General features: G+C 36.4%; 1 protein-coding gene across 3 annotated transcripts in view; it reads right to left on the bottom strand.

The window, feature by feature from the left end:
- Window positions 1-24,079, bottom strand: part of LOC150108061 (actin-binding protein IPP) — a 98,998-nt gene that overhangs the window by 19,759 nt on the left and 55,160 nt on the right. For all 3 annotated transcript variants that reach the window (XM_090415559.1, XM_090415558.1, XM_090415560.1), the window contains exons 4-5: window positions 22,101-22,988; window positions 4,013-4,236 (exon numbers count right to left, since the gene is read on the bottom strand). In XM_090415559.1, coding sequence (XP_090271685.1) covers window positions 4,013-4,236; window positions 22,101-22,988 — 1,112 coding nt within the window. The remainder of the gene's footprint in view (window positions 1-4,012; window positions 4,237-22,100; window positions 22,989-24,079) is intronic.

The following is a 24,079-nucleotide window of genomic DNA, read 5'->3' as shown; positions in this document are numbered from 1 at the left end:
TTTCGAGGTGAAAAAACCCTCTACCTCTGTATGAGACCGGCTAACTCACTTTTAATCAAAAGAGATCAGATATAGATTCCTTACATCATGGACAGAAATCAAACCCAGGTCTTTCTGACCAAAGGGCTTCATCTATACCAACTAAGTTATGGAGGCTCGACAAACTGGCTGATCTATGAGGATAAAAAGCAAGAACACCCATCTTGCACTGTTAATAAGAAATCTGAGAAATTTGCTTAGCAAAACATGGAATTGATACAAATTGTAACAGTCATTGTTATGAAACACGCTCACTTCATTGGTGCCTGAATAAGTCCAAATGTTTGTTTAAAGAGAACACTTTATCGAAGATATTGGAAAGTCTTATTTTGATCAGACAAGAATAATTTATTTTTATTACTACTTTATTTATTTAGTTATTTTTCATTTTATTTTATTATTATTTTTTAAATAATCTAAATAACAACCACCATGGCGAGCAAACTCTTACAATTGGCCCCAAGTTCCCGGCATCCTTTAAATGGGACAGGGGTGCGAAGAATCTCCGGGCTCAAAATGGTGTCCACTTTTAAAATCGCAACCTGGAATGTCAGAACTCTGTATGAAGCTGGCAAATTAAGAAATGTCACAAGAGAAATGAAGAAGCTGGGCATCCGGATTTTGGGAATTTGCGAGACAAGATGGCCAGGATCTGGAAAGTGTCAACAAGATAATACGACAATGTATTACTCTGGGAATGATGAGAACAAACATCGACATGGTGTTGCTGTAATAGTAGATGGAGAAATCAATAAATCAGTAATAAATTGGATTCCATTTTCTGAAAGGATAAAGTTGTTACAACTTAAGGGAAACCCCGTTAACATAAATATCATCCAAGCTTATGCACCCACAGCTGACAAAAGTGAAGAAGATGTTAAAGAGTTTTATGAACGCCTAAAAGAGATTAAAAACCTAACAAAGAAACATGATATAAACATAGTGATGGGGGACTTCAATGCAAAAGTGGGAAGAGGGGGTGATGGAGAAATTGTTGGAGAACATGGCTTAGGCACCAGAAATGACAGAGGAGCTCACCTAGTCCAGTTCTCTCAGGAAGAAGATCTAACAATAGCAAATACCTGGTTTAAACTTCCACCCAAAAGACTGTACATTTGGAAATCGCCTCAAGATAACCGACATAACATTGTCAGACATCAAATTGATTACATACTGATAAATAAAAGATTCCACAGTAGTATAAAGAGTGCAAAGACTTATCCTGGAGCAGATATCTCATCAGACCACAATCCCATAGTTGCAGAAGTACGTCTTAGATTAAAATCAGCTAAAAAATCACAAAAGAAGAAAAAGAAAAATTGATGTAGAAAAACCGAAAGACCCAAACATAAATAAAAAAAGTGCCAAGACACAGCTTAACCTGAGATTACAACAGATTAGCATAGAAGAAAATAAAAGAGTGGAATCTCTTTGGAATAGCTTAAAGAATGCCATCGTAACAACAAGTATTGAAAAAGTAGGTTATGTGAATAATATAAAACAACAGGAATGGATGATAGATGAGATTCTATCTCTTATTGGTACAAGAAGAATGTACAAAAACAAAGACCTAGCCAGATATACAGAAACACATAACATCATCAAGAAAAAAATAAAAGAAGCCAAGGAAAATTGGATGAAAAATTTATGTACTGAAATTGAACTGCTTCAGAAGAAACATGATAATTTCAATTTGTATAAGAAAATCAACGAAATTTCCAGAAAACTCAGGAAAAAGCAAATAGTGTCTCTAAGAGACGAAAATGGAAAATTAGTTCTAGAAGAAGAGAATAAAGCACAGATTTGGATAAAATATGCAACAGAACTTTTCAATGATACTAGACAGAAGCCTATAAATATAAAAGATAACATTCAAGGACCAGCAATCATGAAATGTAAAATAGAGAATGCTATACGAACAAGTAAAACAGGAAAAGCCAGTGGACCAGATGGTGTGCAAACAGAATTTTTAAAATTAATAGAACCAGATAACATCAAACTTCTTGAAAAACTATTTAATAAAATATATGAAAGTGATGAATTTCCATCAGATTGGCTCAAATCTACATTTATCACTATCCCAAAGAAACCTAAAGCAAATTCCTGTGGTGACTTCCGACTTATTAGTCTAATGAGCCAAACATTAAAAATATTTTTTAAAGTAATTCAGAATCGCATTTATAGAAAAAGTGAAGAAACTCTAAGTGAAACACAATTCGGCTTTCAGAATGGTTTTGGTACTAGAGAGGCCCTTTTCTGTACCCAAATATTGATACAAAAATGCATAGAAAAACAGAAATCTGTCTTTATGTGTTTCATAGATTTTGAAAAAGCATTCAACAAAGTCAGACACACACTAACTTAATAGAAGTCCTTCAACAAATAAGGCTAGACGAACAAGACATAAGACTAATAACAAATCTGTATTGGAATCAGTCAACTACTGTTCAATTAGACAACATTACCACCAGTGATATTAACATCAAAAGAGGAGTGAGACAAGGATGTGTGCTCTCACCACTCCTGTTCAACATATAAGCAGAGGTAATCTTTAAAAAAACATTGGAAGAATGTCCAGAGGGAATCACAATAAATGGAAAGATTGTTAACAACCTAAGATATGCAGATGACACCGTGCTAATAACATTATGGATCTCCAAAAACTCGTTGACAGAGTATACATAGAAAGCCAAAGAATGGGGATAAATATAAACATCAACAAGACAAAATACATGATCATCAGCAAACATCCAGCCTCATCAATGAAACCGACACTCAATGGGAAAAATATCGATCAAGTGTCAAGATATAAATATCTTGGTTGCTGGCTTAATGAACGGTGGGATCCAGAAATAGATATAAAGACAAGGATTGAAGTTGCATGGCAGTCCTTCATGAAAATGAGAACACTATTCTGCAATAAAGACCTAAACATGGAAGTCAGATGCCGAATGCTGAAATGCTACGTGTGGTCTATTCTGCTCTATCGAGTTGAAACATGGACATTGAAGGCGACAACCATCAAGAAAATCGAAGCCTTTGAGATGTGGCTATACAAAAGAATGCTAAAAATATCATGGACAGAAAAAAATTACCAATGAAGATGTCTTAAAATCCACTGGCAAAGCTAAACATCTTGTACAAATAATCAAGAAACGAAAAACATCATATCTTGGCCACATCATGAGAAAAAGCAAATACCAACTTCTACAAACTATTTTGGTAGGAAGAATTGATGGCAAAGGAACTAGAGGAAGAAAAAGAATATCATGGTTTGACAACATCAAGACATGGACAGGAAAGAGTAGTGCACAACTGCTCACAAGAAGCACAAGAGCACAGTTTGTTCACCAAGATGGTCGCTGACCTTCGATAGAAGATAGCACAATAAGAAGAAGAAGAAATAATCTAATACATCTATTATTAACCACTTGCAATGTTCTATTTACACCACCACAAGAATCTCACTGTTTTAAATAATCCACTGTTCACTGTTCTACCTTGTATTTCACTAACCAATATACTAATGATGACCTGTAATTTTCAGATCAAAATATATGGTCATTAAAGTTTAATACTTTATTCACTGTTATCCTTGTGTTTTCATGTTATATTGTCTTACATTCATGACAAAAACATGTTTAAAAAACCAGTTACAGGTTCTGAAACCTCGTGTGCAATATAGTAATAATAGTCATCGCTGCAATGCTGTGAATTACAGAATAATTGAAAAAAAAAAGGAGAATACACACCTCTCAAGGTCATTTCACTTGACATTAGCAGATTTTATAGTATAAAGATATCATAAAATAGGAAAATAATCTTAAAATTTACTGATTAATAATATTTAAGAATAATTTTCCTTGAATTATATATAATCTAAAACTTGAAATTTTTATCTAGCAGGTTTCTTGTTTTTAATATTCCAAAATTACACTATTCTTTTTTACAATTCTAGAATTATATACATTACCTCATCAGGACAATATCTTTCAACTACATGAAGAGCTGTGGAACCTGGACTTTGTGATCCGCCTACAACATAAATATAATCATGCAATGATGCTATGCCACTATATGCCCGTCTAGTAATTAATGGAGCAAGTTTTTTCCATTCCTTTGTAACAGGATTAAAGCTTTCAACTAAGTCAAGTTCTGAGCTCACTTCACCCAAACCACCAATGATATATATTAATCCTAACAAGAAATAAAATTATTATCAAAAACGTTATGTACTTATAATAAAAATAACAATATATATATATATATATATAACATATGAATTTTTAAAAAGTAAGATTTAAGTTAGTTATATAAATGCTGTAAGAATAATAGACTGAGTTGATCTCTATAAAAAAAGTTTATTCCAAACTGAAAATAAAGAAACCAATGAAAATTTTGTGATAATTTAATGCAATACAGTTGTTCATCATTTTGGTATAATCACAAAACTTATGTGATTAATATTGGTTGTTGGTGCCAAGCTAACACCAAAAAGAAAAGTGATTCTCAGCTCCATAGTGTGCCATAATTTTGACACTTTTCTGTTAGATTACCAATACTATGCATATTGAGATAAAATTCAGCTCAAACCAAAACAAAGATGATCTTAAAGGCAGTTATAGCATAAGAAAGGACAGAATTATAAACATGATTTTAAGTCTATCATATTTCTATCAATAAGGCATCATCTGCTACAAGATATTCCCTTCTTTAGAGATCGGTTATATTTTAAAAACTGCTACCATGAAATATTGGTATATACATCTAAACAATAATCAGTCCATGTCATACAGTAGATTTAGTAGTAGTGGATACATTTCATAAACAACGTACTGCCCATTACTGCAAGAGTGAAAAGGCTCAAAGACCAATTGACAGCAAACAGACAGAGCGAGTTGGATAGTAAGCCACCTCAATCCCTTTTAAACAAAAAGTTTTTCTTTAAACCTCATTTGAAAATTTTGAAGTTGAGCATTTTTCTGCAAATCTACACAATTACTGCTTGCATTTGAACCATCAACACTCAACAGAATAACATTAGACAATGGTTAAAATGGAGAAGGAAATTACATTCTCCATTAATATACAGATTTAAAGTGGGAAATGTCACTACCCAGACTGGTTTTGACCTTTATTGAGATCTCATCAGTGGAAGCCAGATCCAGAAGTGATACCAAGGTTGAAGTAATTGACTTCAGCATTACTTCAATATTGGTATCACCTCTGGGTCTGGCTCGCACTGATGAGACTTCAATAAAGGTCAAAACTGATCTGGGTAGTGACCCTTGCCATAATGCATAGCATTATACATACCTGTAAGGATATGTACTTTGCATTATGGGATACTAATGCAAGTGATGTGAAGTCATTAGCTTCTATATACGAGTTGCTTCAGTCCTGAAAATATTTCAGGTGCAAACTTTGTTTGCTTACACTTGGATAAAGGATTAAACCAAGTATAAAATTTCTTGGTATCTTTTATTTATAGTATATCCAAGTGGGAAATTTTCCCACTTGGATATACTTTTCCAACAATTTACATGCATGCTGCTAAACCAACATGATTATAAGATAATCTAAAACTACATATCTGAGATAAGAAGGGGGAGCCCTATTAATTTTCATAGCATGCTTGATGATTTTGTAGCTTGCTATACATGCAGTATGTATGCATCCTGTTTCTTAAGAATGTGAGAGGTACAAGACGGGAATGTGTATATGTCCATGAAATGTATGCCATGAATAATGTTGTCAGGAAAATTAACAGGGGCAGGGATCACATAATAAGATGATCTAGAACTACACAATCAGATGTATAGTTCTATATTATCTTATAATCATGTAAGTTGGGTGGCAGGCATGCATGTAAATTCTTCCAATATTTACAAATGAATTAACAACACTGATTTGAATTTCAGTGCTTGACAGAGTTGAATCAGTGAATATTTCTATCTACCATTACATTGGTATGTAGTGTTGGTAAGGAGCTCAGGAAAAGATAAGTGTATTTTGAGTAATAATCAGCAATATTTCTTGAATTTTAATTATACACTGTTTATTTTTGAGAATTAAGTGTGTCTGCGTGATTTTTGGCATGATTTATTAAATTGTTAGATTTATTATTTATTAAACAGAATAATACGATGGTGACACTCATGACAACCATGCGGGCATCAACCAGTGTGATCAGGTGAGCAGAGTAAAAATCAAGTGGCATTAATGAAATACTCATCAAAATTAATTAGAAGTCATGAGTGTAATATGTATGCACATGGTGAAGTGTAAAGGATGTGCTTGTCGAGAGAATGGATGGGAGACGAGGGAGGGTATGGATTTGTAGGAAGTGCAATATATTATTAGACCACAAGGCAATGAATAAAAAACATACAGAAAAGATAAAAGATGGCATAAATGAAAGAAATGGAAATGAAACGAAAGCAAGTGAAACAGAGGGAATGAAAGAATGCAGGAATGTAAAAGAGAAAGTTAGCAAACGCAAGAAAATATAGAAGTGAAACTCAGCAAAAGTAAGAATGTAGAAGTGAAAGTTAGTAAAAGCAAGAATGTACAAGCGAAAGTTAGTGATAAGGGAGCAAAAGAAAGTATGAATGAGAAAACAGAAGTACGGTGCAGCAGAACAAGAGGTTGTGAGGCTATCATCATCATCAAATTCCTGACATTTACCCTGAAGGGGTGTACAGATTATGATAGTACTACATGAAAAATTTACATCATTACTAACTTCCTATCTACAATTTTCCTCCAAATCAGTCTGTTATCTGTCAAGACTCCAACATTATCAGATCTTATATTTCTATATTCTAAGACTCTTTTTACCATATAAATCCACCTTGGCCTTCCTTTGGGTCTTTATCCTGCCAACTAGGCACAGAACACTTGTTTTGCTAATCTTTCCTCTCCCATTCTGTTTAAGTGATCATATTAGCTCTTATGACTTAATCCTAAGATTAGCTGTGCTAACACATTCCTGGATGCTAACAATGTCAAGTTTTTCCCTAATTTCCTCATTTTTAATATGATATTGCCATTGATGCCATCTGTTCATGCCCCTAATCTTTCTCAGGACTTTCATATCTGCGGTCTCTAGTCTTTGGTCAAGTGTTTTACTTCTAACCCAGCTCTCAGATCCATAAGTTAAAATTGGTTTGAACACTGCCTTGAATACAGCTAATTTAGTGTTTTGACTAATTTCTCTCTTACTCCATATAAATTTATTCAGTTGACGTCCTACCATACCAATTTTGTTGATTCTGTTGTCTATTTCCATATTTAATTTACCATCTTAACTGAAAATCGTGCCTAAGTAGCTGAAATGTTTTACTTGTTCTATAAGTTCTCTATTCACTGTAGTTGATATTTTCAATGCTTCTGCCTATTTTCATTTTCTTTGTCTTGTTACTGCTGATCTTCATACCATATCTATTACAACAGTTATTCAATTTAGTTAAGGAATCTTGCAGACTTGTAGCAGATTTATTTAGAAGTATAACATCATCTGCATAAAGCAAAGAGCTGACATTAACATCTCCAGTTTTGATATCAGATTTGATGCCACTTTCCTTCATAATATGATCCATATAAATAATGAATAACAGGGGGGGGGTTAATGTACATCCTTGTCTGACACCAGATTTAACATTATACCATCTTCCTGTATTTCCTTCAATTCTAACTGCTGACTTACAACTCAAATAAAGACTAAGTATTGCTTGATATAATGCCCCATTGGCACCATATAACTGAAGCATATTGAATAGCTTCTCTCTCTCTCTCTCTCGGCACTTTGTCATGTGCCTTTTCCAAATCGACAAAACTTAAATACAGATCTTTGTTGTATTCCCATGATTTCTCAACTATTTGTGGTCAAGTGAAAATCTGATCCTGACAGCATCTATTTCAGTATGAATCCAGCTTGTTCTTCACCAAGCTTCTCTTCCACAATCCTTCTCAACTGTTACTCAAGTATACTGGCATAAATCTTACCAGGAACACTCAGTAGAGAAATACCTCTGTAATTCACACATTCAGTTTCATTTTCCTTTTTATATGTGAGTACTATGAGAGCTCTACTCTAATCAACTGGAATTCCAATCATCTGGACATTCCTTTGTCCAGGCCCTCTGAACTAGGCAGTGCAGCTACTGTAAGACATATACCTCTGTACTTCAGCATTTCTATTCAAATATCATCTGAAATGTGATTCTTTTCAAGATGGATATGTATTTCTGATTGCATGCCTGGTCAGTGTTTTTTATCATTGTGCTCCATACTTCAAGGATATCTTTCTCTCCAGTTTTCATATCATCTCCTCTATGATCTCTAATTCCTTTTACAACACTCTTTTCTCCATTTCTAAGCTTCTTCAACAACTTCCAAAATATCTTACCACCTTCTTGATATTTATTTTCTTAGTCCTTACCAAAGTCTTCCCATGACTTTTGTTTAGCTAGTTTTACACAGCGTTTAGCATTCTTGCATTTGTCTCTATATTCTCTAAGAACACAAGGTGACTTTTTTGCCAGGAACTTTTGATGTGTTTTCTTCTTTTCCTTCACTGCCTCTTTAACTTCCTGTGTCACCATGGAGTTCTGATTTTTCTATCTTTGAAGACAACCTCACCACATGCCTCTCCTGGCTGAATCAATCAATGTTTTCTTCAGAGCTTGCCACTGAATCTCCAAGGTTTGATTCCTGTTCTCAAACTCTTTCATTTTTCTTGAATAATGTTCGTATATTTCAGTGTACAGTTTACATCTGAGAGCTGCTCAACTTTTATTTCGTTTTAAAACTTTCTTAGATGTTCTTCTTTTAAATATGAAATTCAATTTTATCCTGTTCAAGACTAAATGGTGATCACCTCCAATTTCAAATCCTCTATACACTCTGGTGTCCTGCACCAGGGAGAAAACATCGCTATCGACAATAACACAGTCAATGATACTTTTCTTATTCCTTGTCTCTTCTCTCACATTTTTATGATGGAACATAGTGTTAGTAATAACCATCCATGTCCTGAGCAGAAATCCAACAAGTATTTGCCATTATTATTAGCTTTGCCGTTTTCTGCAAATTTTCCAGGCAACACCCCAAAATATTTTTGTATGTCTGATAATCATTCCCTATTCTGCTATTTAGATGCACAACAAGAACCAACTTTTCATTTTTCATTGTGTCAGTTGCTTTCTCTAAAGCCTAAAAAAATTCCTCCACTTCTTCCTCAGCAGAATCTTCTGTGGGACCATAGGCACAAATAAGTCTCATTGTCCAGTTCCCCATTCTGATATTTGCCCACATCACTCTACTTGAGACTGCCTAACATTCAAGAAGATTAGCCTCGTATTTAGTGTTGAATACTATGGCTACTCCTTCTTTTCCTTGATTGTCATTGCCTGAATATAACATTTTGTATTTATTGCTCAGAAAGATCTCACCAGTTTTTGTCTTTTTTTGTTTCAGTCACCCCTATTATATTTATCTGGTACTTATTCATTTTCTCAGCTGGCTCCATTTCTTTCCCATTCAGGCTTCTTATGTCGATAGTACCGATCTTCAACTCTGGTGATATTGAGCTGGGGTGTTTTTTTTTTTTTTTTAGGACTTGTTCCAGTAGCTGACTTTTCGCTGTTTACCCTGGTTCCCTGGCAAAAACAATGGGGACCTTGTTTATCCAGGCAACACCCCCAGCCGGCATGAAATTCTGTCATGTTGTACCATTATTTCATATTGTGGTTTAAGCCAATAAGAATACAATTTGGTCGGCTAAATCCCAAATTGCCAGCCCATCCTCATTCGTTCAGTATACAGGTAGATACCTAACAGGGTGCACCACGAGAAGGTGAGGACTGGACATTAAGTCAGAAGCCCTGGTCAGTTCTCGGTATTCCTTTAAAGGCCATGTGGAGGTCTCCTCTCAGTTATACAGATTTGACCCTTACGCACCCCATTGTGAGGTTATTGGAGTGAAATTGTCAAACTGCAAGATTCGATGAAACAGTTGTCGAAAATGAAAAATGAAATGAGAAATATGCAGATGATATGAGAAGTTTAGTGGAAACTAATGAAAGTGTGCAAAAGAATAGAATGAAAGAAAAAAGGATAAAAGAGGTGTGGAGTGACTCCAGGATATATATGGAGATTTCATAGTTAGAGAATTAGATAATGAGAGAATCCATAAGGTCTGCTATTCAAGAGGGAGAAGAACAGGATAATTCAGGCATTGGACATGAGGAGGAAATGAGCAAGAAAGCTAGTGGTGGGCATGGGGACAAATAATTTAAGTGGACATAAAGGAGTATGTAAGAGTGAATAATAGTGTAGTGAGAAAGGTGTGTTGCCGATGTATGACAATGACGAGTTGAGACAGAGAGCTGGAATCATTAATGGTATGCTAGAGGAGCTGTGCAAGGAGAAGAGAGTATAGTTTGTGGATGTATGGAATTTTACAGGATAAATTGCATTTAAATGGCTTTGCAGTGATTTACTGCAGAAAATGTTGCTAAATGGAAGTACAGTGTGTGAGTGTGTGTGTGTGTGTGTGTGCGTGCACATGCGCTGCATGCAAGAGATCAAAAGTAAGAGAGGCGTGCTTGGCAGTGGAAATGAAGGTAGTGTGAGAGAAGAAGAGAGAACGGAAAAGCAAGAGGAACAGGGGAAATAGGGGGATGAGCCTGGATGGACAGGGAGACATGGCATAGGAAGAGTGGATGTTGAAAGTAGCAGTGAATGTGTGTATGGAGATAGAGTATATTGTGATGTGGGTGGGGAAGTTGAGCCTGAGCAGTCATATGTGATAAGTAGTGATAAAGGTGATTGAGCAAGTGTAGGTGGGAAAATCACAACCAACCAATGGCTTGGGTAGGACTGGTTTTAGACCTGAAAATGAACTGCTGTGTTTGTTTACAAAAGCCAAAAGTATCAGAAATAAGGGGGATGAAATGGTTTCAGTGATTGAGTTTATTTGCCTTACATGTGATATCATATCCCCCCCCTTCCTCCTATTCACGAGGCTCTGTAACTTACATTCTCTCAATCTGTCCTCGTACTCCACATTCCAAAGACCACCTTTGTGAATCTTCTTTGGATCCTTTCCAACATATCCTCGTCACCATGAAATCCTGGCGACCAAATCTGTGCACAATAATCCATATGAAGCTTGATCAAGGCCTTATAAGGCTCTGTAACTTACATTCTCTCAATCTGTCCTCGTACTCCACATTCCAAAGACCACCTTTGTGAATCTTCTTTGGATCCTTTCCAACATATCCTCATCACCATGAAATCCTGGCGACCAAATCTGTGCACAATAATCCATATGAAGCTTGACCAAGGCCTTATACAATGCCATCGTAACTTCTCTATTTCTGCATATCAGGGTCCACTGCCTCAATATGAGTAATTATTATGAGGGATTTTAACTAGAAACAAATGAGTACAGACAGTAACAAGGGAACTGAATGCCTGGAATTCTGAATTAGTGAGAGAGAAATGTTTTAGGTAGCATTTGGTGCAAGGAGCGCTGAAGATCATGAATTCTGGATTTGGTAATGGCATCAAAGGGCTCACTTTAGTGAGTACAGGCATGCCAAACCCAAGGTACCAGATGCTGGACCATGCCTTACTTCATGTAACATACATCTGTTATATTATTCTGTACACTGGTACCTCCCTTTCTTCCTTTGCTTCTTTCTCCTCTCCTTGCTCCTTCCCCCTGATGCTATTAGAGTATTTGAGAGCTAGGGGTGAATCTTTTTTATCTTGCTAAGTCATTTCGTCTTATGCAGCCACAGAAGGAGGCAAGCTAGCTTCAATAGGTGCTGGTCCCAAGCGCAGATAAATGGCGAGGGTTGATGTCAGGAAGGGCATCCGGTCCTAGCCCTTATATCAAAGAGAAAATGATATAAGGGCTAGGGCATACCCCTTAAGCGACGCACCGCCACATCGCCCTACTGCTGCGAGAAGTGGACGAGGGCTACCGCATCAAGGGCAGGTGCGGTTAAAGAAGCGAGCCCAGCAGGTGGAGAGGATGTTGCGAGTGGGAACATTGAATGTTGGAAGCATGACTAGAAGGGGGGGGAGAGAGGTGGCAGACATGATGAGGAAGAGGAAGTTGGACATTTTATGTGTGCAGGAGACAAGGTGGAAGGGGGAGAAGGCAAAGGAACTGGGAAATGGATATAAATGGTTCTACTCTGGAGCGAATAACGAGGGAAGAAATGGTGTAGGAATTGTGGCGTGTGGCAGAATGAAGAGCGAAGTACTGGAAGTGGGTAGAAGGAACGACAGGATCATGCAAATGAAATTAGGTCTTGGAAAAGAGCGGGTGGTCGTATTATGTGTATATGCCCCGCAAGTTGACTGTACAGCAGAGGAGAAAGATAAATTCTGGAATGTGTTAGATGAAGAAATGAGGGAATTGGAAGAAAATGAGATGGTGATTGTCAGAGGAGACTTGAACGAACACATAGGGAGACAGAATAGAGACTGTGAAAGGGTGCATGGTGGCCACGGAGTGGGAATGATGAACCAGGAAGGAGAGAGGGTTGTGGACTTTGCAGTAGCGTTTGATCTGGCATTTGTGAACTGTTGTTACCACTCCTAAATGTTATCAAATGTTCTTCCCTCTTGTAGAAAAACGAGTCGGTATTGCTGTGCCACTTGACTAGAAGAAAACATCTTAAGGTTGTGACAAATTATAAAGTAATTCCAACAGATCAAGTGGCACAGCAACACCGACTGCTGTGCACAGATTTTAAAATAAGATCGAAGATAAGAACCTTTGGAAGCCATGGGATGAAAACAATTAAGTGGTTTCGCTTAAAAGAAGAGAGTGTGAGGAATCGTTTTAGGGAGAGGGTGTTAGGATTTCAGATGGACTGGAAAGTGTACAAGATTGGTGGAAACATAATTCAAAAGTAATCCTGAATTGTGCAATCGAGGTGCTTGGTGAGACATCTGGAAAAATTAGAGAGCAGATGGAGAGTTGGTGGTGGAATAATAATGTACAAGTGGCAGTGACAGTTAAAAGGAAGGCAAAGCAGAAGTGGGATGAGTCAAAGGTGGAGATTGCAAAGGAAGAGGACAGAGGTGTACAGAGAGAGAAAGCAAGAAGCCAAGAGAGTTGTGGCACAGGCGAAGGCCACAACTTTGTTTCTAATTGATCATATCAAGATCTGTATGATCAATTAGAAACAAAGGAAGGACAGAGAAAAATTTACCAATTAGTGAAATGTAGAAATAAAGCAGCAAAGGACATCTTACATGTGAGGCAGATCAAAGACACTGAAGGAAGAGTATTATGGAGGGATGTGGACATAAGAAACAGATGGAGAATATACTTTGAGGGACTTTTCAATGATGAAAATGCAAGGACTCACAGAGAAGATGGGCAGCCTTCTGAGGGGATGGTGCAGAACATCAGTAGAGTGGAAGTGACGGAGGCCATGAAGAGGATGAGGAATGGAAAATCGGTGGGCTCAGACAGGATTCCAGTGGAGGCATGGAAGGCACTGGGGCAAGAGGGAATTGACCTGCTGTGGGACCTGTTCATGAAAGTTTGCCAACAGGAAAATATACCCGAGGAATGGAGGGAGAGTACTCTTGTCCCCATCTACAAGGGTAAAGGGGATGCACAAGACTGTAAAAATTACAAAGGAATAAAGTTGATGTCCCACACAATGAAAATCCTAGAAAGGGTTCTTGATGGAAGATTGAGGAGGAGGTGGAGATTGCAAAGGAACAATTTGGCTTCATGCCTGATAGATCAACAACAGATGCTATCTTTCGGTTATGGCAGATGATGGAAAAGTTTCGAGAGAAACAAAGGGAACTACATCTGGTATTTATTGATCTGAAGAAAGCATACGATAGAGTGCCAAGGCAAGAAGTCTGGAGGCATCTGAGGGAGAAGAAGGTTACGGAGAAATATGTCAGGTAGGTGCAGGAGATGTACAGAAATGTGAAGACAAGTGTTCGGACCTGTCTGGGACAGACAGAAAGTTTTCAAGTAACAGTTGGCTTGCATCAAGGGTCAGCATTAAGTCCGTTTCTGTTTAATATTGTGACGGAGGAGGTGAGAGAAGATGCGCCTTGGACAATGTTGTATGCAGATGACATCTTGCTGTATGCAGATTCAAGAGAAGAAGCTAAACTGGAAAGATGGAGAAAAGTACTGGAAGAGAGAGGTATGAGACTGAGCAGAAGTAAGACAGAGTATATGTGTTGCACAGTGGGTGGTGGCCAGGAGACAGATCTGGAGCTGGAAGGAAATGTCATCAGGAAGGTGAGAGACTTTAGATACTTAGGTTCAACAGTGGAAGAAGATGGAGGAGCTGAGAAGGAAGTGGGATGCAGGATACAAGCAGGTTGGAGGAACTGGAGGGAGATGGCTGGAGTGTTATGTGATAAGAGGGTGCCGATCAATGTGAAAGGCAAAATCTATAGGACAGTAGTGAGGCCAGCTATGATGTATGCTATAGAAACTGTGGCCCTGAGTAAAAATAACATCAGCAGGATGGAAGTAGCAGAGATGAGAATGTTTAGGTGGATGTGCAGTGTGACCAGAAAGGATTGTCTAAGAAATGACTATGTGAGGGAACAGTGAAAGTTACGAACTTAGGAGCAAAGATACAGGAGGCAAGGTTGAGATGGTTTGGTCATGTGATGAGGAGAGAGGACGAATATGTGGGAAGAAGGGTCATGCACATGATGTGCAATGAAGGAGGAAGCATGGGTGGCCAAAGAAGAGATGGAGGGAGCTGGTAGAAGAGAACTTGAGGATGAAGAACTTGGATGTGGTGACAGCCCAAGACAGGAGGATGTGGAGGAGACTCATCATCAACAGTGACCCCACTTAAGTGGGAGAAGCTGCAGAAGAAGAGGAAGATCAAAGGATCATATCATGAATTAGATATTGATACTGATAATCACTTAACTAGTAGGAATAACCATGTTGTCCTGAATGAGTATGAATAGGCTTGCAGACGTTTTAAGGAGGAAGAAGGATGGAACTATTGTGAAGTTATAAAGCAGCATAGAAGATTAGAAACCATCTTAAAGCAGTATAATGAATGGAGATATCTGTAGTAGGAGGTCAGTAGTGAAAGGTAGCTAGTTAAGAACGATTTATTAGCAACAATGGCAAACTGCATAACTTGAAAAGATAAAGCAATTTGTATTAAAATGGATGAAAAGGGAAATCAAACAGGAAATGCAGATGAAAAAAAAGAGGATATGAAAAATAAAGTATAAAGAGAAGATGCTGCTTTATTTTTGACAGTATATATCAGAACACAAAATTATAAGTATATAATAATTTATTGACTTATTGCTGATTTCACTGGTGTTATAACCAGCATCTTCAGAGCACAAAAACACAGTTTGTCACAATACGCGAGACTACAACAACAACAACAACATGGTGTGATCAATGGACTAGTTTAAACAAAATTGTAGCAGCAACACAAAGACTAAAGTCCTAATTAGGCACCCTCTATCTGAAAAAAAAAAAAAAAAAAAAAAAACTGCAGTTACTACAGAAAGACTAAAGTCTTAAAAAACAAAGAGAAAATGCCGGTACTAGTTATGTCTTAAGATGACTGTCTCCCAGATCTTAGGCAAATTTATATAGCCATATTTGTTGAGATTTGGAATATGTTTCAAAGCTTCTGTTGCTTCTAAGAACAATCTCTCCAACTTGTAAGAGTTAATGTGCAGTACTTCTGTTTCCTTCCAGTTGATTCTATGAACAGGGGTATCCAAAGCATGGTCTGCTAGGCCTGACTTGCCATAGTGATAGTGCCGGATGTATCTTTTATGTTCACTGATGCGGATGTTCACAGTTCTTCCTGTTTGACCGTAGTAAGCTTGATCACATGAGCAGGGTACTTCGTAGACTCCTGGATGTGATAAAGGAGGGATGCTGTCCTTGGGTGAACGGATGAGAGTTGCTAATTTGACACATGGTCTGAATACTGTGCGTAGTTCATGTTTATTAAGAATTCTAGATATCTTTTCTGATGTGCCTTTAATGTATGGAATGGTGACTGTTTTGTTGTAGTTCACTGTGGTGGATAGTGGGAGGGGTTCCTTAGGAGCATTTAGTATTACATCATGTTGTTGTAGTCTCGCGTATTGTGACAAACTGTATTTTTGTGCTCTGAAGATGCTGGTTATAACACCAGCAAAATATCAGCAATAAGTCAATAAATTATTATTTACTTATAATTTTGTGTACTGATATATACCGTCAAAAATAAAACAACATGTACGACGAACACATAAGCCTTTCTACGAAGAGGTGGAGAATAGCAGCACGAGGAATATAAAACTCAAGCAAGATTAGAATTCAATGACGAGGATGTATTTCGAACAGTGAGCATTCTACATGTCAATAAAACATTGGGACTAGATGATATTTCATGACATGTTTTAAGGAAACATACAAAGGAAATGATCCTACCACTGACCTGGTTATTTAATTAAAGTCTTGTAGTAGGAAAAGTCTTAAGTATTGAAAGTAGGTAAGCTATTGCATAAACATGGTGGTAGAATAGAGGTTTCAAACTATAGTCTAGTTTTATACAATATATACCTGAAAACACAAGGTAAAAGTATTATTTATTAAATATCCTTCCATATATTTCAGTCTGAAATTAACTTTGTCAGTGGCTTAAAGACAGATTTTACAAGGTAGAATGCAAACAATTGATTTATTCAAAATAGAGAACACGTGATCTTAAATTGTTAATAACATTATTCTTTCACTGAAGAAAAGGTTAATCAGAAAAATGTAAAATAAATTACATGCACGCACACACATCATACTAAATAGATCATCAGATTGAATGATATAATCACGTAATCACAAGAAAGATATTTATTTAACCAAATATTTCGGTCTGGAAATAGCAGACCATCGTCGGTGGTATTACAAGAACAGTTTAAAAAATATACAAGCTAGAATACTAACAATAGATCGTTGAAATTAGAACATGCCGCGTGATGTTATATCACTAAGTATGAAAATTTTAAACTGTTCTTGTAATACCACCGACGATGGTCTGCTATTTCCAGACCGAAATATTTGGTTAAATAAATATCTTTCTTGTGATTACGTGATTATATCATTCAGTCTTATGTCGCAAGTATCCTTAAAACAACAAGATCATCAGATAGATATGTATCTAGTTGTTGAAAGTTTATTTTTCACTTGGTTAGAGTATAATAAATTTAGTTTAATCCTTTATCCAAGTGTGAGCAAACAAAGTTTGCGCCTGAAAGTATCTTCAGGACTGGGATAAGGTGGTGCAACACCAGGACGACTCCTTGTAAAGGTGGAGAAAGCTACTATCACTCCTATCTCAGTATCTCCCATAATGCAAAACACATTTCCTTGCAGATATGTCTAATGTTATGCATTAAGGGGAGGGCCACTACCCAGACCACTACCAAGGAGTCATCCTGGTGTTGCACCACCTTATCCCAGTCCTGAAGATACTTTCAGGCGCAAACTTTGTTTGCTCACACTTGGATAAAGGATTAAACTAAATTTATTATTATGTATCTAGTTGGTTTCTTAAGACCTTATGTCTTTACAAAATATCATTATTGGTCTCAATTAGTAAAAAAAAAACTTTAACGATGTGTTATTTGAATCAAACTTTCTAATATTTTTGATAAGGATGGGCAGTCATTCCGATTCAAGTTTCAAGTTAGGGAGGTGACGTAAGGCCTCAGCATTCTCCTTAAATAGGTGTTCGAATTTGTACCAACTTCTAAGTAGAAGGTGTGTTTCAGACCAAAGAATGTTGTGGTCTGCCTCTATTCCATGTTGAGCTAATCCAGACTTATTGGATTTTTTGTGGAAAATATATGATTGATGTTCTTTTATTCTTTTTTTTTCTATTGAGAATCCAGTTTTTCCGAAGTAGGAAAGATGGCAGTCACATGGAACTTGGTATAAACCTGGAAGAGATATAGGTGATTTATCTTTAGAAAAGGGAAATATGTTAAGAGTTTATTAATAGGAATATAAGTCACTACTAAATCATATTTCTTCAGAATTGTTGAAATCAGTTCTGAAATGCTGCTGATAAAGAAGGGCATACACATCCGTGCATCCACCCAACAAGATGCCTCCTCAAACCATTACACTACTTCTACCATAAGTGTCCCTTTCACAGATGCTAGAGGAATGATAATGTGATCCTGGTTCTCTTCAAATCAGAGTGCATCTGGTATTGATTGGAACTCGTCTATAAACAATATCAACTCCCCATTGATCTTGTGTCCAGTTGAGGTGGAGCCTGGACCATTTCAAACATTCTCTCCTGTGATGTAGGCATAGAGCATGATGACTACAGTCGCCAGTCACCTAGCATACAGACCACCTTCATGAAGCCTGCTGTACACACTGGAAGCAGATACCATTGTTCCTGTAGCTGACATGATGTCAGATCATAGCTGATTCAGGGTAGCACTCCTGTTTTGGCAAAGCAGATAATCAGAGATATCGGTTGCTCAGTGCAGTTGTAAGTCATGGTTTTCCTTCTATATACGAGTATATCTGGGATGATGTTTTTGACTATTGGAATTGATTCCACAGTCTGAACCACAGAACAACACATGCAACCATCTGGCTACCCCAGCCTCTGACCACCTGAATTCATGGGTTAAATGATCTTTTCCAAGAATTTTGTTATCATGAAATGTCTTATTCTGATTCCAGACACGTGATGGAAAACCACTCCAAAACTCTCACATTTATGCTGTGGCTCATTTGAATATACCGGTGACAGCAGCACTCATTTGTGTAATATAACTAGACTGTGTCACTTCTTACGTAATGTATCTGACTTTCATATGTTTTTTTCCCTGACTTTCATATATTTTTGGTGTAGACCTTTTCATCTTGAAAAGGCCTATGCCAAAAGAAGAGCTAGTTATATGATAAATGGAACATGATGTTGAGAATTTATAGTTAAGCTATAAATCAGCGGTTAGAATTGAGATGATCTGATGTAAAATCAGGTGTAAGACATTTATACATAGCACATTATAAAGGACAGTGGAATTAAACCTGATCTCCAACTCAAATCTTTACTTTATGAAGATGTTATAATCTTAAATCCAGTAAAAGTTAACTGAATAATTGTGGTAACAAATCTGGTATGAATATCAACAAAACTAAAAAATAAACCAACTGTATTTTTAATGAAGAACCTACAGAATAAGTAAAATATTTCAGCTACCTATGCACAATTTGGTGAAACTGGCAAACTAAATATGGAAATTGAGGTTGGTATTGCAAAATCAAAAAAACAAGAGGTATTAGATGGGATGTAGTCAAGTGTGGGTTTAGCCACACCTGAGACAAATGAATGTGTGACAGAAATGATTATGCAATGCAGGTTTCAAATCCAGGTAATGATGTTACATAAGAATAACTGTGTGCACAAAGGGATGTTGAAATGGATGTACTGAATGTCAGAAATAAGGAAGAGAAGTTTTTCTGGAAATGGTCAGCTAACCTGGTCAAAAATTATAAACATCAGTGAGACCTTCCCAACAGCAAATAATATAGTTACAGGGGATAGAATGTAGAATAGAATATTTTCAGGAAGGATAGAGGGAATAGGACAGGAAGTGGAGTATTGATGATAGTTGAAGAACTACAACTAACAAAATAAATATTCCATGGATGTGCACCGCACATCCTGAATATATGTCAGGAAGATTTCTATTTTCCTTTCTTCACCTAAAGACAAGCTTTCTCCACTCAATCTTCCAAGTGTCTACCAGATTTGATGCTCCTGTGAGTTGTCTTTGGACAGGTTGGCAGATCTCCAGCTTTCCATTTTACTGAGTATGCATTGCACATTACGCAAATAAAATTCATGCATATGCTACCTTTCTAACTACACAATAACTCAGCTGTGTATCATTTGTTGCAAAGCAGAATTGTTAAATATATGCTTAGCTCCACTAGTACTGTAAGTTCAACAGGATTTCACTTTTTTTCTTGGAATAATTTTAACTAATGACTTCTCTGGGGGAAATTTTACAAGGAAGGTTAGAAATTTCAATGTAAGAAATATGTAACCTTTTCAATATTTAAAAAAGATGGAATTTTTGCTTTTTATGCTAGACATTTTTCTTAACAAGATCTACATACCTTAACACACCCCATTCTATACACAATATTGTTCTCAAATTTCCTTAAAAGTATGCTTAACTGCTCAGATAGAACCAGTATCATGACTCTCTCTCACCTCCACTCAAAATCATTCTAATCCCTTTAATCTGGAAGCTCATTTCCTGTTAGATAATGTTTATATCAGTTTAATTTTATTGATTCATTACTGTGCCATACATCAATCCAATGCTGTATTAACTGGCATTTGTTGGTGACCAGTTCCTTGGAAATTTCCCACTTCATCAGTTCCCAAAGGTTCTCGATGGGGTTGAGATCCGGTGAATTTCCAGGGCAGTCAAGAACCTTGACTTTTTTGTCATTCAGGAATTTTGTTACTTTTTTTGCCTTATGGCAAGGAACAGAATCATGCATGAATGTGAAATCGTTATTCAGGAACCACTCCAACCACTCCTGTACCTGGGATAGCATCTTGGTCTCCAGTACCTTGATGTATTGATCCTGCTTCATTGTTCAAGCCCAAGTCCTTGATGCATTGACGAGCTGTCATTGAAGATATATTAATGCCAGCATCCTGCATAATTTTATAAGAACCCTCTGAGGTGCCTTCCTGTTTTCCACGCAAATATCTCTAATTTTTCTTTCATCCCGTGGGGGTGGTAATTTTTTTTCAGCCACATTTCTTCAAATGCTTTGGTGCCAATTAAATATTTGCATCAAATTTTTTTTTTTAAAATTCCGTCCACTGATGCTCGTGAAACATTAGCAATTGATGCAATCTTCCTTTGAGAATGTTCCATGAGGATTACAAAAACCAGACAAGGTGGGCTGACTTGGTTGGTAAGGGTAGCAAAAATGTATGAACAGGAGTTAGCTAATGAAGCCAAAAAAGTATCCTAAAAAGTTCTTTTGATATGTAGCCAGCAAAAAAAGAATGATTATGGAAGGATGACATTGATTGGAGAAAATGGTATAAAGACAGCTGTTGCAGAAGATGTAGTGGAGATACTTAATGAGCAGTTCATAAAGGTCTTTCAATCTTGTGAATGTGACATCATGGAAAGATTGAGAGCAGTTGATGATGGGGAGGAGAGACTGACTGTAAGTGAGCAAGAGATGTATGGAGAGTTGAGCAAACTAGATGATAATAAGGCTGTGGGACTTGATAATATATCTCCACGTATTCTGAAGGAATTTGCCAGGGAGTTGACACCTGCCTTGACATAATTTTTTAATATGAGTCTTGCATTGGGTCAAGTTCCTAAGAAGTGGAAGGTATTCGTTAAGAGTGTTTTAATTTCTGAAATTTTCATTGGATAAAGATCTTTGGCCTTGCTCATGGTAAAAATACACTCTGTCAAGAAAAGAATAAAAAAATCATAATATAACACTTATAAACCATATACAAATCTTGAAATAAACTGCTTACTGGTCAAAATATTATAAGAATACTCCAAGAGTTATTAAAACACTTGAATACCCTCAACTTATAAACAAATGCAACTGAACAAGATGGCTGTCAGGAGGTGGCTGAGAATCTAAACACAAAATGGCATCCATATGACAGGTTATGAAACCAACAGTACAGTATTGTCAACTGTATATTTAAAATCAATAAACATATTGAATAAAAAAAATATATAAAGAACTCCGTGTAACCAGTTTTTTGTTTATTATAACTGGTTGAAGTGTAAAATTGTTACTGTAATTTATAGAGGTGGCTCTAATAATATGATCACCCACTGTAATATTTGGAATAATAATTAAAAATTCTTATGTGTAACTAAGCCCAAATCCTATAATCTAATTATGATAATTTAATTCTTAATGATTTTAATTACTATAATATGTTTAAGAACTGATATTTAAAAAATGGATAATTTCTTACCTTGGTAAGCTATAACACTTATAGCATACCGAGGAACAGGCATCTTGCAAACTACAGTCCAGGTATCTTCTGCAGGATCATACCTTTCTATTGTATCTCCAATATCTGCTCCAATCCAGCCTCCTATTGCATATACAAAGCCATCCAATGCACATGCACCTAACATACAGTGAGGCTGATTCATTGGGCGAATCATTGTCCACTGGTTTGTCACAGGGTCATATACTTCACCACTGTCAAATATTAAAGAATCACTTTCACCACCAATTGCATATATTGTTCCATTTAAAACAGCAGAACCATGTCCACTACGAGATAAATTCATTGACTGCATGGTCCTCCACTGACATCTGAACAAATCATACTTTTCTACTGATACCAAAGTTTGACTTTCACTCCATCGACGACCAGGATCACGATTAAAACCGCCAAAGAGGTATATATTCCTACGAGTACACATTCTAGGTTGTAACCGTACATCAAAACAAGCTCCAAGTTTATGTTTTACTTTAAGCACTTGCATCTCCATTTTATGATCTTTAAGTAACTTTAATAATGCTACCTTAAGACTCAAGTCAGGACACTCTTGTATATAACCATCCAGTAGCTTCGTTGGTATCACTGCCAATCTGACAGATTCCAGCATTTCAAATATGTATTTTCTTCGATTAGAAAGGTCATGGAGAATCCAACTCATGGTAGCCTTAAAAACTTGAAATTCGTTATCTATATTAAGACCTTCACTTTTCAAAAAGTTCTTCAACATTGGTGGAGGAAGAGAAAAAAATTCATCTTCTACTACAACCTCAGTAAAATATCGCTCAATGAAACGTTTAGCTTCCAATCGAAGATTGACACAAGCATGCATCTCAGCAAACATATAAATTCCTAAAATTCATGAAAAAAAAAAAGATTAAAATGATAAATTACTACACACAAATAGTCTTTATATGTTTATCATCATCATATTTATTAAGTAATATTTAAAGATATTCATGAAACTTCATTCCAATACAATTATACTATTAAGTAAAACTAATTCTAAGGCTATGAGATCTAAATTATCAACTCTGAACTAAACAAAATCCAAATTATGTGTATACAAGAATTAGCAGTTATATTTTGTATTTAAAAAAATGATTTGCACAAAATTTGAAAACCATTTCTATTTATTTAGGATTTTTTTTAAACATAATATGGATGTTAAAAAAAAATCACTCTTTAATAACTATCAATCAATCACTCTCATCCATGTCACAAGTTTATTTTGTTTATATCTATACCCTTGGGTTTCTATAACAACCTCACACAACATCCTGTCAAATGCCTCAGCAAGATCCAGAACTATGGTAGTATATCCATTCTGCTTATCCCACTATGCTTGTTGAGACTAAATTAATTTGAATTTTAATGGTATAGATGTGAACACAGATTGATAAGAAAATAACTATTTATTAACTTAAATGCTAATATTTTGCTGCTATTATATCCAGCATCTTCAAAGACACAAACAAAGCTTGTTACAGTAGTGAGACAACCGCAATCCAGTGTAACAGTGGGACCAGTATGAGTAATTGTAGTGTGCAACACAAAGACTAATTAGGCACCATCTAAATTTAAAAAAAAAAAAAGTGGTTCCAAGTTTTAAAAAATAGTAATCCAAAGTTTTGGGGAAAAAAAAAAAAGATATTAATTTGGTCTTAGGGTGACTGTCTCCCAAATCTTTGGTAGATTTATATAGCCATACTTGCTAAAGTTTGGAGTATGTTTCAAGGCTTCTGTTGATTCCAGGAACAACCTCTCTGACTTGTAAAAGCTTCTGTGCAGCACTTTTGTTTTTTTCCAATCAATCCTGTGTGCAGGGGCATCCAAAGCATGGTCTGCCAGACCTGACTTGCCATAGCAAAAGTGCCGGATATATTTTTTGTGTTCACTAAGGCAGATGTCCACAGTTCTTCCTGTCTGTCCATAGCAGGCTC

The sequence above is a fragment of the Typopeltis vanoorti genome, chromosome 3 (assembly GCF_054136105.1).
Source record: "Typopeltis vanoorti isolate ZY-2024b chromosome 3, IOZ_Tvanoo_1.0, whole genome shotgun sequence".
NCBI classification, from domain to species: Eukaryota; Metazoa; Arthropoda; class Arachnida; order Uropygi; family Thelyphonidae; genus Typopeltis; species Typopeltis vanoorti.
This window is presented reverse-complemented; position numbering and strand designations above follow the sequence as displayed.